At 62.5% G+C, this 15,993-nt stretch overlaps 1 protein-coding gene and 1 long non-coding RNA gene across 3 annotated transcripts; both read left to right on the top strand.

Annotated features, from left to right (window-relative positions):
* Positions 1 to 1,324: 1,324 nt before the first annotated feature.
* On the top strand, positions 1,325 to 4,568 carry LOC309888322. Of its 2 annotated transcripts, none has more exons than XR_014319140.1 (3): positions 1,325 to 1,526; positions 2,075 to 2,156; positions 3,921 to 4,568. It is a non-coding gene; the product is annotated as an uncharacterized lncRNA (long non-coding RNA). The 2 variants fall into 2 exon arrangements; XR_014319141.1 differs by having other exon boundaries at positions 3,791 to 4,568.
* An 848-nt stretch (positions 4,569 to 5,416) lies between these two features.
* Positions 5,417 to 15,977, top strand: ITGAL (integrin subunit alpha L; the record flags this gene model as incomplete). Its single annotated transcript, XM_082780401.1, has 29 exons — positions 5,417 to 5,492; positions 6,095 to 6,203; positions 6,292 to 6,386; positions 6,677 to 6,735; positions 6,819 to 6,933; positions 7,014 to 7,144; positions 7,423 to 7,568; positions 8,129 to 8,267; positions 8,345 to 8,495; positions 8,579 to 8,646; positions 8,969 to 9,095; positions 9,565 to 9,707; positions 9,783 to 9,920; positions 10,236 to 10,439; positions 10,516 to 10,646; positions 12,043 to 12,191; positions 12,270 to 12,424; positions 12,751 to 12,873; positions 12,959 to 13,171; positions 13,413 to 13,523; positions 13,617 to 13,696; positions 13,806 to 13,892; positions 13,979 to 14,054; positions 14,147 to 14,260; positions 14,367 to 14,447; positions 14,969 to 15,076; positions 15,441 to 15,539; positions 15,625 to 15,735; positions 15,838 to 15,977. The coding sequence occupies 29 exons, from the start codon at positions 5,417 to 5,419 to the stop codon at positions 15,955 to 15,957; spliced, it is 3,459 nt and encodes a 1,152-aa protein (XP_082636527.1). The 3' UTR covers positions 15,958 to 15,977.
* Positions 15,978 to 15,993: the final 16 nt, after the last annotated feature.

Genomic DNA, 15,993 nt, shown 5'->3' with positions numbered 1-15,993 from the left:
ACCCTATCAATAACCCTAACCCTAACCCTAACCCTAAGAGAACACTAACCTTAACCCTAACTCTAACCCTAACCCTAACCCTAACCGTCAACCTAACCCTAACCCTAACCCTAACCGTAACCGTAACCCTAACCCTAACCCTAACCCTAACCCTAACCCTAACCCTAACCCTACCTACCCAAACCCTAACCCTAACCCTAACCCTAAACCTAACCCTAACCCTAACGCTAAGAGAACACTAACCCTAACCCTAACCCTAACCCTAACCCTAACCCTAACCCTAACCCTAACCCTAACCCTAACCCTAACCCTAACCCTAACCCTAACCCTAACCCTAACCCTAACCCTAACCCTAACCAACCTAACCCTAACCCCTAACCCTAACCCTAACCCTAACCCTAACCCTACCAACCCTAACCCCTAACCCTAACCCTAACCCTAACCCTAACCCTAACCCTAACCCTAACCCTAACCCTAACCCTAACCCTAACCCTAACCCTAACCCTAACCCTAACCCTAGTTCCAGTGAACTACGTTTCCCGGTATGCTCTGGGCACCCAACATGGCCTCCCGGAAGTTCAGAGTCCGAGAACTACATTTCCCGGTAAGGTCTGGGCACCCAACATGGCCTCCCGGAAGTCCAGAGTCCGAGAACTACATTTCCCGGTATGCTCTGGGCACCCAACATGGCCTCCGGAAGTCCGGAGTCCGAGAACTACATCTCCCAGCATGGTCTGGGCAACAAACATGGCCTCCCGGAAGTTCAGAGTCTGAGAACTACATCTCCCGGCATGCTCTGGGCACCCCAACATGGCCTCCCGGAAGTTCAGAGTCTGAGAACTACATCTCCCGGCATGCTCTGGGCACCCAACATGGCCTCCCGGAAGTTCAGAGTCTGAGAACTACATCTCCCGGCATGCTCTGGGCAACAAACATGGCCTCCCGGAAGTTCAGAGTCTGAGAACTACATCTCCCGGCATTCTCTGGGCAGCAAACATGGCCTCCCGGAAGTTCAGAGTCCGAGAACTACATCTCCCGGCATGCTCTGTGAAACAAACATGTCTTCCCGGAAGTTCAGAGTCTGAGAACTACATTTCCCGGTATGCTCTGGGAACCCATCATGGCTTCCCGGAAGTCCAGAGTCCTGGAACTCCATTTCCCGATATGCTCTGGGCACCCAACATGGCGTCCCGGAAGTCCGGAGTCCGAGAACTACATCTCCCGGCAGCGCTCAGGCCCTGTGCCGCGCGTGCGCATGAATGCGGTCTCGCTTATAGACATCTCCGCCGGAAGCCCCTTCGCGTCATTTCCTCCCGTTGCCTGATGCCGGTGCCGGCGCCCTCGATGAGGAAGCGGAAGGCCCCGTCCGGGCGCCCCAACCCGGGCATCTCGGACCTGCTGACGGGTGGGGGGGCGCTGGGGGGGCCGCGCCGCGCCTCGGCCGCTCCAAGCGCGTTTCTCCCCGCAGAGCTGGCGAACTACGAGCGGAACGGCAACCGGGCCATCCACAAGTACAACGCCCACAGGTACCGCGTCCCCCCCCCCGCCGTGCGTGGGGCTGCAGGGCCCCGCCGGGGCTGGGCGCTGAGCCCTGAGCCCTGAGCCGCGCTGTTCCGCAGGAAGGCGGCGTCCGTCAGCGCCCGGTACCCCGGCGAGATCCGGAGCGGGGCCGAAGCCAAGGAGCTGGCAGGGGTCCGCGCCCTGCCTCCCGAGGGGGGCCGGGGGGGCGGTGTCGCGGTGGGGGGAGGTTGCCGGGGGGCTTCTCACAGAGCCAGCTGGGGCCTGCAGCTGTCTGCATGCCGAGGGCTTCTGCGGTGGCAGGTTTCCCCTTCGTTGCTTTACTGCCCTGCTCAACGTGGAAGGCAGTAGGAATCAAAGCCTTGTCTACAATAAGTAATGCCGTCGTCAAAGTGCTGTGTTTATGCTGCTTGTGTGGAACCCTGCACGCTCTTGTTCCCTTATGGAGCAGTGTTTTGTTGTGGTTTAAGCGACGTCGTAGTTCTTCCTGCGGGGCTTTCTTTTTTTCCTGGCTGTAAGTGATCTTGAGGTTAACTGGTGTTTCCTTCTCCCCCAGTGTTTAGGATGGAGTTGGTGCTAAAATAGCAGAGAAAATTGATGAGTTCTTATCCGCTGGCAAACTACGCAAATTGGAAAAGGTGTGTTTCTTCCCTTGTACTGTATTTCTCAGTAGCTGATTTTCTTTGTACTTTGCAACGTAGCCTGCTTACTGTGTGCAATTTCTAATGCTCTCTGTGGTGAGACTCGAGTCAAGCATTAGAATCACAGAATGGTTTGGGTTGGAAGGAACCTTAAACATCAGCTAGTTCTAACCCCCTTGCCGTGGCCAGGGACACCTTCCCCTAAACCAGGTTGCTCAAAGCCCCATCCAACCTGGCCTTGAGCACTTCTAGGGATGGGGCATCCACAGCTCCTCTGGGCAGCCTGTGCCAGTGCCTCACCACCCTCTGAGTAAAGAACTTCTTTCTAACACCTAGTCTGAATCTATCATCTTTTAGCTCAAAGCCATTACCCCTTGTTCTATCGCTACACGCTCTGACAAGGAGTCCCTGCACAGCTTTCCCGTGGGCCCCCTTTAGGTATTGGAAGGTCACTAGAAGGTGTGCCCAGAGCCTTCTCTTCTCCAGGCTGAACTGCCCCAACTCCCTCAGTCTGTCTTTGTAGATAGGTGTTCCAGCCCTCTGGCCATCCGCATGGATGTCCTCTGGACTCGCTCTAATAGGTTCATACTCTACCTGGTGCTTCACAGAAAATACACAGCTGCTGGCCTGTTACAAGTCACATTTCTTTTGAGGGTTTTTACTCTTCGAGGTGGTAATGTTTCTTACACCATGATTTCCACCTAATGGCGGTAAGGATTCTGATTGTCTGCATTTTACAAGGTTGTCTGTTGTAATAAATCACTAAGTCCCAAATAGGATTGCAATCAAAGTTTACAATTTATTAAATGAATAGAGGTAAGCAAACAGCACTGGGTGCACCAGGAGTCTTTGCTCCAGCAAGACGTACACCAGTTACATCAGGCGGCTGGTTTTTATGCTCCTAGGCTGATACATATTCATTACTACTTTTTAAAAAAAAAACAGGGTTATTATAATTAGTTCCTGGAATCCAAACCCGCCGCCCACTGGCGCCTGCGTTATCAGTCTCCGGTGGTCCCTCTGGGGGTCTCTCGTACTGAAGGCTTAGTCTTCCTCCCAGGCTTTTCCCTTGTCCTTCTCCTTTGTTCATCTTGGCTGGATGGCAGACACTTGCATAGTGCCCCATGCAATAGTCATAACAGTTAGCAGTTATTCTGAAACCCCTTTGCTCTCTTATCCCCTGTTGACCCGAATTGCTGGACCATTCCTTTGCAAGATACAAGAACTCTATACATTAACCGCTCTGTTTTCCTTAGACTTGTGGTTATACAAGGGTATGTAAGACAGAAGGTCACATCTCATCATATCACGCGGCCCTAGCATTGTTGCATATTGACACGAATCAGATGAACACATTTCACAATCCCCCATCTCCTTTTTCATGGTGTTGATTCGTGTTTTCCTTTCCAATCAAGTCAATACTTGCCGAATTGATATCAATTTTGGATCTTCGTTTGATTTTGTGATCATTGGGGAATGGGTTTTCTCTCTCCCTGGTTCTGGGTCAACAGGTAGCGCAGATATTTGCATTTTTTGTATAACCGAGTGTATTAGTCTGGTAATACAAGGTATTAAACATGGAACTATTAACAATCCTCCACATATCCCCAATAAAACCATCCTTATTTTAGCAAACCAATCACCGCCCATAACGCCCCCCCATAATCCTCCTAGACTGATTCCATTCCAAGTTTGAACTGGGACACAGGCGATGTTCTTCACGGCCTTTACAAGCTCACTTACAGCTTTTCCTTCTGCAAGGACGCCTGCAAGTCCTGCAGCACTGCACCCCGCCCCAAGCACGTGGAAAAGGGGAGGCGCCGTGCGTGAGAAGAGGCAAAGAGAGCAGGAGGAACAGCAGCCCTGGTTTTGGTCTGGCGTAGGTCTACAAGGTGCAGCACACGCAACCAGGCTGTTTGGCTTCCAAGACTTGCCTTAGCTTTGGCGCAGGAACCTGAGCGGACTGGCAACCCTCTCACCTTTTTGACCACTCCACAACATGGGGACTTCACCTCTCCCAGGCTGCACGAGGGAAGGGCAGAAACAAGACGAAAAGCACATCCTGAGGCACGTGATAGCCACAGCCTGCCTGCTGCAATGCTTGCATCTCCCTTCCCAGCTGCCTTACCTCTGCTGCTCTCCATCTCCAAACCGCGTTCTTTTTAACTGCCATGCGGAGTGGCAGTCCTCCAGGCGCCACAGGGCGGCACCATATTTTTATTTTCTTAATTATCATTTTTTAATTTCAAAACAGCAGTCCGCTTCCCTCTGCAGATGGACAGCAGGCCAAGCCAGTCACCGAGCTGCCAGCACAGAGCTTCACGGTTCCAGAAGGCGCTCTTCCCTTCGACCGATCCCTTATAAATGTTATCTGCCACTGGCAAAAGCAATAAAGAGACTGCAAACATGCACTGCCACGTCTGATAAACTTCATGTTTTTAATTTTATTATTTCGAAAGAGCAGCCCACTTGCCTCTACACCTGTCAAGTAGATCAGACCAGTCACCGAGTTGCCAAACAAGAACTTGGCAGTTTCAGAAAGCTGTTCCCTTTGACTGGTTCCTCCCCAAGTGGGACCCTGGAACACACGTATGGAGCCCCTTTCGCCCATCAGAAAGTGCCCCCAGTGGAAGCCTTTGGGTGCAGCTGATCTCCCCAGGGGAGCCTTCTCGCAGCCCCACATGCAACTGGACCCGCTGTGCTCGCTCTTTGAGCAGCCCGAACATAGCCCGACCCGGCATGGGAGAGGAATTCAAAAGAGGGCCCCAGAAATCGCGTTCAGAGCCCCTTGCGCCCATCCCAAAGTGCCCCCAGAGGAAGGCTTTGGGGACAGCTGAACTCTCTGCGTCGCCCCAGAGATCTCCTGACCCCAGAAGTGGTGTGATTCTGTCTCTAGGGCACCCTGAGGTCCTTGTAGGGCACCCTATATCGCCCCATGAGGCACCCAGAGCATCCTAGGGGACAGCGGGGGTCCCTGGATGGCTTCTGGGGGGCACTGGGACCCCTCTAGAGGACCACGAGCAGCTCCCGGTCCCAACAGGAGGTGTCGATTTGGGGTGGAGGACCTCGCGGCGCCCAGGGGGGGCCTTTGGGTGGCCCCCGGCGGCCCCTTCAGCACCCATGGGGGCCCTGGGGGCCCTCAGGGAGCTCCCAGCTCCCCCCCCACACCCAATGCCGCCTCCACGGCCCCATCGCGCCTGCGCCGCGGGCACGGAAGGAAGTGGCTTTTTGGGGTGGTTTCAGGGGAAAACGGGGCAATGGCGGCAGCGGGGGCGAGCGGGGGCCGCGTGGGCTCCGCCGGGGGCCTGGTGCTCGTGGGGGTCCTGCTGGCTGGTAATGGGGGGGGGCACGATGGGGGGGTGATGGGGGTTAGGGGAGGGGTTGGGGAGATTTGGGGGGGGAATTGGGGAGGTGGGGGTTGGGGAGAGGGGTTTGGGGGGGGATTTTTAGGATGGGAAACTGGGGAGGGGGATTTGGGGGGGGATTTTTGGGGGTGGGAAACTGGGGGGGGGGATTTGGGGGGGGGATTTTTGGGGTGGGAAACTGGGGAGGGGGATTTGGGGGGGGGATTTTTGGGGGTGGGAAACTGGGGAGGGGAATTTGGGGGGCTATTGGGGGAGGGGGCACATTTGGGGGCATTTCACTGGGATGCTTTGAAGGACGCAGATGGAGGGGTGCTGGGGGGGGGTCCCAGTGCCCCCTCTTCCCCCCCCCAAAAAAAAAAAAAAAATTTTGGGGTGGCCGCAGGGCATGCTGGGAGCCCCCGCCCTTTTCTCCCACGGCCGGGGGAAGGAAGCTGGGGTTAACCACAGCCCCCCCCACCCCCCCTTTTCGGGGCTTTCCCACGGGTGTTTGGGGCCGTTTTGGGGTGGGGTGCGAGGGGCAGGACCCCCCCCTAACCCCACACGACCCCCATCCCCCCAAAAAATTTCCAGTGCTGCCCCCCCTGGGGGGCTTCAACCTGCGGCCGAGCCCCCACCGGGTCCTGAGCCACAACGGGTCCCGGAGCTTCGGGCACCAGGTGCTGCAGCTCCCGGGGGCACGGTAAGGACCCCCCCAAAAAATAAAGTAATCCCCCTCCCCTAAAGGAAAAAACTACGAAAATAACCAAAAAAACACTTTTTTGCCCCAGGATCGTGGTGGGAGCGCCGGTGGAGGAGGGCGGGGGGCGGCTGTACAGCTGCGAGGTGCAGGGCGAGGGTTGCACGGAGCTGGAGGTGGTGAAAGGTGGGGATTGGGATTGGGGTGGGGTTGGGATTGGGATTGGGATGGGATTAGGGATGGGATGGGGAGGGGATGGGATGGGGAGGGGATGGGGTTGGCATTGGGATTGGGGTGGGATTGGGATAGGGTTGGGGATGGGATTGGGATTAGGGATGGGATGGGGAGGGGATGGGGTTGGGATGGGCTGGGATTGGGATGGGATTAGGGATCGGGATGGGAAGGGATGGGATTGGGATTGGGACTGGGATTGGGATTGGGCTGGTGCCAAACTGAGCACCCTGCCCCCCCCGCAGGGAACAGCTCCGTCTCCCACATGGGCATGGCTCTGACCCGCGACGGCGACAGCACCATCGTGAGTGGGGGGCGTGGGGGCTGTGGGGCCGATGCGGGGGGGGGCTCTGAACCCCCCACCCCATAAAACAACCCCAAACGAAGGCGTGCGGCCCCGGGCTGACCCGCGAGTGCGACCGCAACGTCTACGTCAGCGGCGTCTGCGTCCTCCTCGACCCCGAGCTGCGGCCGCGCCAGGAGCTGTTCCCCGGCTACCAGGGTGAGGATTTGGGGTGGGGGGCGCGGGGAGGGGGCCCCCCACCCCAGAATACGCTCGGGGTGACCCCGCCGCTCCTGCAGGGTGCCTGCCGGGCATGGTGGACCTGGCCTTCCTCTTCGACGGCTCCAACAGCATGAACTCCCAGCAGTTCGGGGCCATTCGGGATTTCATGGTGGAAGTGATGGAGCAGCTGAGCAACAGCTCCATCCGCGTGAGGAGGGGCCATGGGGTCGGGGCTATGGGGTCGGGGATTATGGGGTTGGGGGGGTATGGGGTCGTCTGGGGGGTTATGGGGTCTGGAAGCGATGGAGCAGCTGAGCAACAGCTCCATCCACTTGTCTTGGGGTCGACAGCACCCAGGGGTGCCCTGAGGGGGGTCTGTAGGGCCCGTGGGGCTCTATAGGGCCTATGGGGTTCTATAGGGCCCGTGGGGCTCTGTAGGGCCGGTGGGGGGCCGCGGGGGGCTAGAGGCCGGCGTTGCCCCCCCAGTTCGCGGCGGTGCAGTTCTCGGACCAGGCGCAGACGGCCTTCACGCTGCGGGACTACGCCGAGCGGCCCCGGCCCCGGGAGCTGCTGCAGGACCTGGTGCAGCTCCGCCAACTCACCGACACCTTCTCGGCCATCAAATTCGTGGCGTGAGGGCCCCGCAACCCCCCCACGGCCACCCCCCGCACCCCACGGCCACCCCCATCACCCTATGGCTACCTCCATCATCCCATAACCACCTCCCCCCTCCCCACCACCCCACGGCCACCCCAATAACCCTATGGCTACCTCCATCATCCCACAACCACCCCCACCATCCCCACCACCCCATGGCCACCTCCCCCCTCCCCTCCACCCCATGGCCACCCCAATAACCCTGTGGCTGCCCCCACCACCCCATGCCCACCTCCATCACCCCATGGCCACCCCCACCCTCCCCATCACCCCACGGCCACCTCCACCACCCCTTGGCCACCTCCACCACCCCACAGCCACCCCCATCACCCCATAACCACCTCCACCATCCCCATCGCCTCATGGCCACCCCCATCACCCTATGGCTACCTCCATCACCCCATAACCACCCCCACCCTCCCCATCACCCTTTGGCCACCTCCACCACCCCACGGCCACCCCAACCACCCTATGGCCACCTCCACCACCCCTTGGCCACCTCCACCACCCCACGGCCACCCCACCCACCCCGCAGGGAGAACATCTTCACCCCCGAGCAGGGGGCTCGCGCGGGGGCCAAGCGGGTGATGATCATCATCACCGACGGCGACGCCACCGACACCGGCACCGTGCAGGAGGCCGAGGAGCGCGGCATCATGCGCTACATCATCGGGGTGCGGGCCGGGGGGCCGGGGGGCTCAGGGGGGACAACTGGGGGGGCGGGGGTGACCCCCACACACGCTGCCCGCAGGTGGGGAACAACTTCAACACCCCCAACACCCAGCTCTACCTCAGCCAATTCGCCTCGCGGCCCAGCTCCGAGTTCGTCAAGGTGCTGGACAGCTTCGATAAGCTGCGGGGGCTCTTCCGCGAGCTGCAGGCCAAGATTTATGACATCGAAGGTGCCCCCCGGCCCCTAAACCACCTCCTGGTACCCCCCCAAAAATGTGGGGGTCCCAAAAATCCCCCCCCCCCTTTCCCGCAGGCACCAGCGACCAGAACCGCTTCCACCTCGAGCTCTCCTCCAGCGGCTTCAGCGTCGCCGCCGTCAACGTGAGGAGGGGGCGCCCATGGGGTCCAAAAGAACCCCCCCAACCCAAAAAACCCCGTGTCAGCCCCTGAAACCCCGTGTCACCCCCCAAAACCTCATGTCACCCCCCAAACCCCCCCCAAAACCCCATGTCACCCCCCAAAACCCCCGTGTCGCACCCCAAAACCCCCCCCAAAACCCCGTGTCACCTCCCAAAACTCCCGTGTCGCACCCCAAAACCCCCCCAAAACCCCGTGTCACCTCCCAAAACCCCCGTGTCGCACCCCAAAACCCCCCCAACCCCCCCCCACCCCCGGTGTGACCCCCCCATCCCCTTGTCCCCAGGGCCGGCAGGTGGCGGGGGCGGTGGGGGCCGATAACTGGGCCGGGGGCTTCCTGCAAATGGGGCCGGGGCCGGAGTTCTTCGTGCCCAGCCCCTCCCTGGCCCAAAACCTCACCGACACCTACCTGGGTACGGGGGGCAAGTAATGGGGGGGGGCAAAAAATGGGGGGGCAAATAAATAATGGGGGCGGAAATAATGGGGAGGGCGCAAATAATGGGGGGGAAATAATGGGGGGAAATAATGGGGGGGTACATGGGGAGGTAATGGGGAGGGGGAAATGGGGGGGGAAATGGGGGGGTGTTGGGGGCTGGGGGGGCAAATTGTGGGAACTGGGAGGATGTGGGGGGGCAAACTGGGGGAACTGGGGGGATGTTGGGGGTCAAATTGGGGGAACTGGGAGGATGTTGGGGGGCGAACTGGGGGAACTGGGGGGATGTTGGGGGGCAAACTGGGGGAACTGGGGGGCTGTTGGGGTTCAAATTGGGGGAACTGGGAGGATGCTGGGGGGCGAACTGGGGGAACTGGGGGGCTGTCGGGGCTGGGGGGCCCAAACTGGGGAGGGGGCTGCACTTACTGGGTTGGTGCCCCCCCCCCAAGGCTACTCGGTGGTGGGGGTCCCGCACCCGGGGCGCTCGCTGCTGGCGGCGGGGGCCCCCCGGCACGGGCACGTGGGGCGCGTGGTGGTCTTCGAGGCGGCCGGGGGGGACTGGCAGGAGCTGCAGAGCCTCCCTGGGGAGCAGGTGAGAATTTGGGGGGGTCGGGGGGGGGGGTCCTGGGGGTCGTGGGGACCCCCCCCCTGAGCGGGTGTCTCGTAGGTGGGGGCGTATTTCGGGGCCACGCTCTGCGCCCTGGACGGGGACGGGGACGGGGCCAGCGAGGGGCTGCTGGTGGGGGCCCCCCTGCACTACGACGGGCGGCGGGGGGGGCGCGTGCACCTCTACGCCTGGGAGAAGGTAAAGGGGACCGGCGGGGCGGAGCTAATCCCAATCCCCATCCCAATCCCATTCCAAACCCAAACCCAATCCCCATCCCAATCCCCATCCCAATCCCATTCCAAACCCAAACCCAATCCCCATCCCAATCCCCATCCCAATCCCATCCCAAACCCAAACCCAATCCCCATCCCAATCCCATTCCATCCCAATCCCATCCCAGTCCCAATCCCAATCCCATCCCCATCCCCATCCCCATCCCAATCCCAATCCCACCCAATCCCACCCCCCTCCACCCCATCCTGACACCCCTCCAACCCCCCCAATCCCCCCCAGGATCGGCTGAAGGAGGCCGGGGAGCTCTCGGGAGCCCCCGGGCACCCCATGGGGCGTTTTGGGGCGGCGCTGGCGGCGCTGGGCGACCTGGACGGGGACGGGGTGGCCGAGGTGGCCGTGGGGGCCCCCATGGAGGACGAGGAGCATGGCGCCGTCTACATCTTCCCCGGGTGCAAGGGGGGCGTGGAGCCACGCTACAGCCAGGTGGGACCTGGGGGGGGGGGATTTGGGGGGGGGACGCTTTGGGGACGCGTCTGACCCCCCCGATCCCATCCCACAGCGGCTGGAGGGCCAGGCGGGGGGCTTCGGGATCCGCTATTTCGGGCAGGCGCTGGACGGGGCCATGGACGTGACCGGGGATGGGATGGTCGACCTGGCCGTGGGGGCCCAGGGGCACGTGGTGGTGCTGAGGTGGGATTAGGGGTGGGATTGGGGTGGGATTGGGGTGGGATTAGGGTGGGATTAGGGTGGGATTAGGGCGGGATTAGAGTGGAAATCATGGGGGTGCGATTGGGGTGGAGAAGATGGGGGTGGGATTGGGGTGGGATTAGGGTGGGATTAGGGCGGGATTAGAGTGGGATTAGGGCAGGATTGGGGCGGGATTAGGGTGGTATTAGGGTGGGATTAGGGTGGGATTGGGGTGGAAATCATGGGGGTGTGATTGGGTTGGGATTAGGGCGGGATTAGGGTGGGATTAGGGCGGGATTGGGGTGGGATTAGGGCGGGATTAGGGTAGGATTGGGGCGGAATTAGGGTGGGATTAGGGTGGGATTGGGGTTGGATTAGGGTGGGATTAGGGTGGGATTGGGGTGGGATTAGGATGGGATTACGGTGGGATTAGGGCGGGATTAGGGTGGGATTAGGGTGGGATTGGGTGGGATTAGGGCGGGATTGGGGTGGGATTAGGGCGGGATTAGGGTGGGATTGGGGTGGGATTGGGGCGGGATTAGGGTGGGATTGGGGTGGAAATCATGGGGGTGGGATTGGGGTGTGATTAGGCTGGGATTAGGCTGGGATTATTGTGGGATTAGGGCGGTATTAAAGCGGGATTGGGGTGGGATTAGGGCAGGATTACGGTGGGATTAGGTGGGATTAGGGCGGGATTAGGGTGGGATTGGGGTGGAAATCATGGGGGTGGGATTGGGATGGGATTAGGGTGGGATTAGAGTGGGATTAGGGCGGGATTACGGTGGGATTGGAGTGGGATTAAAGTGGGATTAGGGTGGGATTAGGGCGGGATTAGGGTGGGATTGGGGTGGAAATCATGGGGGTGGGAATGGGGTGAGATTAGGGCGGGATTAAGGCGGGATTGGGGTGGGATTAGGGCGGGATTAGGGTGGGATTGGGGTTGGATTAGGGTGGGATTAGGGTGGGATTGGGGTTGGATTAGGGTGGGATTAGGGTTGGATTAGGGTGGGATTAGGGTTGGATTAGGGTGGGATTAGGGTGGAAATCATGGGGGTGGCATTGGGGTGGAGATGGAGATGGGATGGAGGTGGAGAAGGGATTGGGGTGGAAGTGGAATGGAGAAGGAGATGGGATTGGGATTGGGACGGCGATGGGATTGGGACGGCGATGGGATTGGGAATGGGAATGGGATTGGGATTGGGATTGGGATTGGGATTGGGATGGAGATGTGATTGGGATTGGGATGGGATTGGGATTGGGATTGGGATTGGGATTGGGATTGGGATTGGGATGGGATTGGGATTGGGATGGGGTCGCGGTGGCATTGGCATGGGTCAGAGACGCGTCCTCGGACCGTGCCGGTGCCGGGGCCGCCCCCACCGCACCCCCGTGCCCCCAGCTCGCTGCCCATCCTGACGGTGACCCCGCTGCTGAGCTTCTCCCCGCCGCTCATCCCCGTGCGCGCGGTCGACTGCTCGGCCACGGCCGGGCCCCGCGTGCGGCTCCGGCTCTGCCTCCAGCCCCGCCTGGACACCAAGTCCTACACAGGTCCTTGGGGTGGGGTCCCTGGGGCGGGGGGGCGGTCCCAGCCCCGCTGAGCCCCCCGCGTCCCCCTTTCGCCCCCAGGACGGCCGGTGGTGCCCCTCGCCTTCCACGTGGCCGTGGACCCCCAGCGGGTTCGGGGCCGGGGGGTGCTGGGGGCCGGGGGGCGGCGCTGGGACGGGCGCCTGGAGCTGCGCGGGGAGGAGACGCGGTGCCTGGAGGAGACGCTGCACGTCCTGGTACGGCCCCAACCGCCCCAAAACCGTCTTGGGGTGCTCCTGGTGGTGGGTGGCCCCACAGCGAGGGGCTCTGTGATGGGTGGCCCCATAGAGGGTTAGACCTGATGAGGGTGACCCCACAGCGAGGTGCTAATGCTGCTGGGTGGCCCCATAGCGAGGGGCTCCGGGTCATGGGTCACCCCATGGCGAGGGGCTCCGTGATGGGTGACCCCATAGCGAGGGGCTCCATGATGGGTGGCCCCATAGTTGGGCGGACCCAACCCGGGGCGACCCCACAAATGCTGGGGGGGGGATGCCGCTGACGGGGTCCCCCCTGCCCGCCCCAGACCTGCCTCGAGGACTTCGTCACCTCCATCCGCGTGGCCGTCAACTTCTCCCTGCACCCCGACGACCCCCGGGACGCCCCCCGCCTCGTCCTCAACCCCGAGAGCACCGCGGGATGGACCGAGGTGGGCTCGGGGGGGGGGCCCAGCCCCGGCCCCGACCCTCCAGCGGGGCGCGGGGCCGGCCCCAACCCCAGTGCCCGCTCCCCAGATCCCCTTCGAGAAGAACTGCGGGGCCGACGAGGTGTGCGAGGCCGACCTGGGGGTCCGCGAGCTGCCGGGGGACGCGGTGCTGGTGGGGGCGCCCGGCATGGGGCTGGCGGTGGCCCTGAAGCTGTGGAACCGGGGGGAGGACGCCTACGGGGCCACCCTACGCCTCCGCCACCCGCGGGGGCTCTCCTTCCGCAGGGCCGGCGCCACCCAGGTGAGGCCGGGGGCTCCTCTCCCCGGGGAGCCCCCCCGGCTCCCACCCCAGGGGGGGCAGTGGGGGGGGGCAGCGCCCCAAACCCAGCCGGGCCCCCCCAGGCCAACCTTGGGCACTGCCAGGCCGACCCCGGCGAGGCGCCGTCCGGGGGGGGCTGTCACCACTGGGGCCCCTCCCGCCCCCAGCCCACCCCAATTTGGGACCCCTCCACACCACCTTGTGTCCCCCCCCCCAATTTTAGGGCAGCTCCCCCGTGGCCGTCAGCTGCCAGGAGCAGGGGACGCCCACGGCCACCGGGCCCCGAGACCTGGGCTGCAACGTCAGCCGGCCCGTGCTGCGCGGCGACAGCCAGGTGAGGGGGGGGCACCATGGGGGGGGGGCACCATGGGGGGGGGGGCACCATGGGGCGGGGGGGCACGGTGCTGAGCCCCCCCCGTGCAACCAGGTGGTGCTGGAGGTGATCTTCGACGTCCTGCAGAACAGCTCGTGGGACGAGCAGCTGGAGCTGACGGCCAACGCCAGCAGGTGGGGGGGCGATAATTTGGGGGGGGGGGTAATTTGGGGGTGGGGGGGGTAATTTGGGGGTGAGGGGGGGTAATTTGGGGGTGGGGTGACGCGGTTGCCCCCCCCGCAGTGACAACGAGCCGGCCGCCAACCTGAGCGACAACGTGGTCACCTGGCACGTCCCCGTGCACTACGCCGTCAGCATCGTGGCCAGATGGTGAGACCCCCCCCAAAACGGGACACCCCCAATTGGGACACCCCCCCCAAATTATCACCCCCCACCCCCAATTCTGCCCCCCCCAGGCAGGAGAACTCCACCTCCTACCTCAACTTCACCTCCGACGACCCCCGCCCCAAAGTCCTGCGGCACCGCTACCAGGTGAGGACCCCCCCCAAAAAATAACCCCCCCCAAAAAAACACCCCCCAAATTATCTCATCTCCTGAGGCCCCCCCCTCCCCAAACTCCGCAGCTGGACACCCTCCTGCCAGCCCCCCCCGGCGCCCCCCCCCCATCGCTGGTGGCCTTCGTGCTCCTGCCCCGCTCCCTGCCCCACGGCCTGCGCTGGGCCCACTCCGTCCACGTGGTGAGAGCCCCCCCCGGCCCTAAGTGGGGTGACCCCCCCCAAAAACATTCCCCATGGGGAGGACCCCAACAGAGGGGCCCCGTTTGACCCCAAATCCCCCCCCCAGGAGGGAGGCGCTGAGTGTGAGCCAAAGAACGAGGGTGAGGTCAAGGACGGGGGGTTGGAGCTGAAGAGGAGCATGGAAAAGGTGGGGGGGTCATGGGGGGGTCATGGGGGGGTCAAGGGGTCATGGGGGGGTGGAGTTATGGGGGGTGTTATGGGGTTAAGGGGTCATGGGGTGGGGTTATGGGGTTATGGGGGGGGGTTATGGGGTCAAGGGGACTTGGGGTTATGGGGGAGGGTTATGGGGTGGGGTCATGGGGGGGGTTATGGGGTCATGGGGTTAGGTGGTTATGGGGAGGGGGTATGGGGTCATGGGGTAAGGGTATGGGGTTATGGGGTCAAGGGGTCATGAGGTTATGGGGTGGGGTTAAGGGGGGGTTTATGGGGTCATGGGGTCATGAGCTGGGGTTATGGGGTGTGGTTATAGGGTTATGGGGGGGGTTATGGGGTCATGGGGTCAAGGGGTCTTGGGGTTATGGGGTGGGGTTATGGGGTGTGGTTATAGGGTTATGGGCGGTTATGGGGTTATGGGGGGGTTATGGGGAGGGGTATGGGGTGGGGGCGGGGCTATGGGGCAGGGCCCCCCCTCACCCCTGCCCCCCCCAGGCCTGCCCCTCCCCCGACTTCCTCCTGTTCCACTGCCCCCTGGGGCCGTTGTGGGGCGGTGCCCGCGTCCTGCTGGAGGCCCGCGTGGAGCCCCCCCCCAGCATCCCGGTGAGGGGGCGGGGCTTAGAGGGTGGGCGGGGCCTCGGGGGTGTGGCTCCGGGGGTGTGGCCCAGAGGGGCGGGGCTTCGGTGGGTGTGGCTTTGGAGGGCGTGGCTCCAAGAGGGCGTGGCTCTAAGGGGAGCGTGACTCCAAGGGGGGTGTGGCCCCGAGGGGGTGTGGCCCCAGGGGGTGTGGCTCCAAGGGGGCGGGGCTCCAGGGGGGGCAGGGCACAATCCAAGGACTTGGCATAAACAAAGGGGGGAGGAACCCCAAGAAAGGGGGGGGGGAGTGTCCAAAAAGAGGGCGTGCCCGGAAGCGGGAGGGGCGTGTCTCTGCAGAAGGGGCGTGTCCCGCTAAGCCCCGCCCCCCTCAGGCCGCCGCCCGCCCCCGGCTCTGCTCCGGCCTCTGGTTCTCCTTCGCCGCCCCCCAGCGCTTCGCCAGCACCTTGGGGACCGAATTCTCCTGGGCGCAGGTTTGTTTTTTGGGGGGAAAGCACCAAAATTTGGGGTCCCCAATTTTCTGACCCCCTCCCCAAAGTTTTTGTGTCCCCCCCATAGGGGGCCACGGAGGTGGAGCTGGTGCCGGTGGTGAATTTCCTGCTGGTCTACGTGGGGAGCGGCGTGGGGGGGCTCCTGCTCCTCATCCTCATCGCCATCGGCCTCCTCAAGGTGGGGGGGCGTCACGTGACGGCCACGGGATCACGGGTCACGCGGTGGGGTCACGTGATCGGGTCTTAACCCCGCCCCCCCCCCCAAATTGCCTCCCCCCAGTGCGGCTTCTTCAAGCGCAGCTACCGGGAGCGGATGGAGGAGGGTGCGGAGCCTGACGAGGGGGCGGAGCCTAACGAGGGGGAGGAGCCTAACGGGGAGGAGTCGCCGAAAGAGGCCTGAGCCACGCCCCCTTCGGAGCGAAGCCCCGCCCAGCGT

This window comes from Aythya marila (assembly GCF_965140915.1).
Source record: "Aythya marila genome assembly, chromosome: 28".
Classification (NCBI taxonomy): domain Eukaryota; kingdom Metazoa; phylum Chordata; class Aves; order Anseriformes; family Anatidae; genus Aythya; species Aythya marila.
The sequence above is the reverse complement of the archived record's forward strand: the minus strand, read 5'-3'. Positions and strand labels throughout refer to the sequence as shown.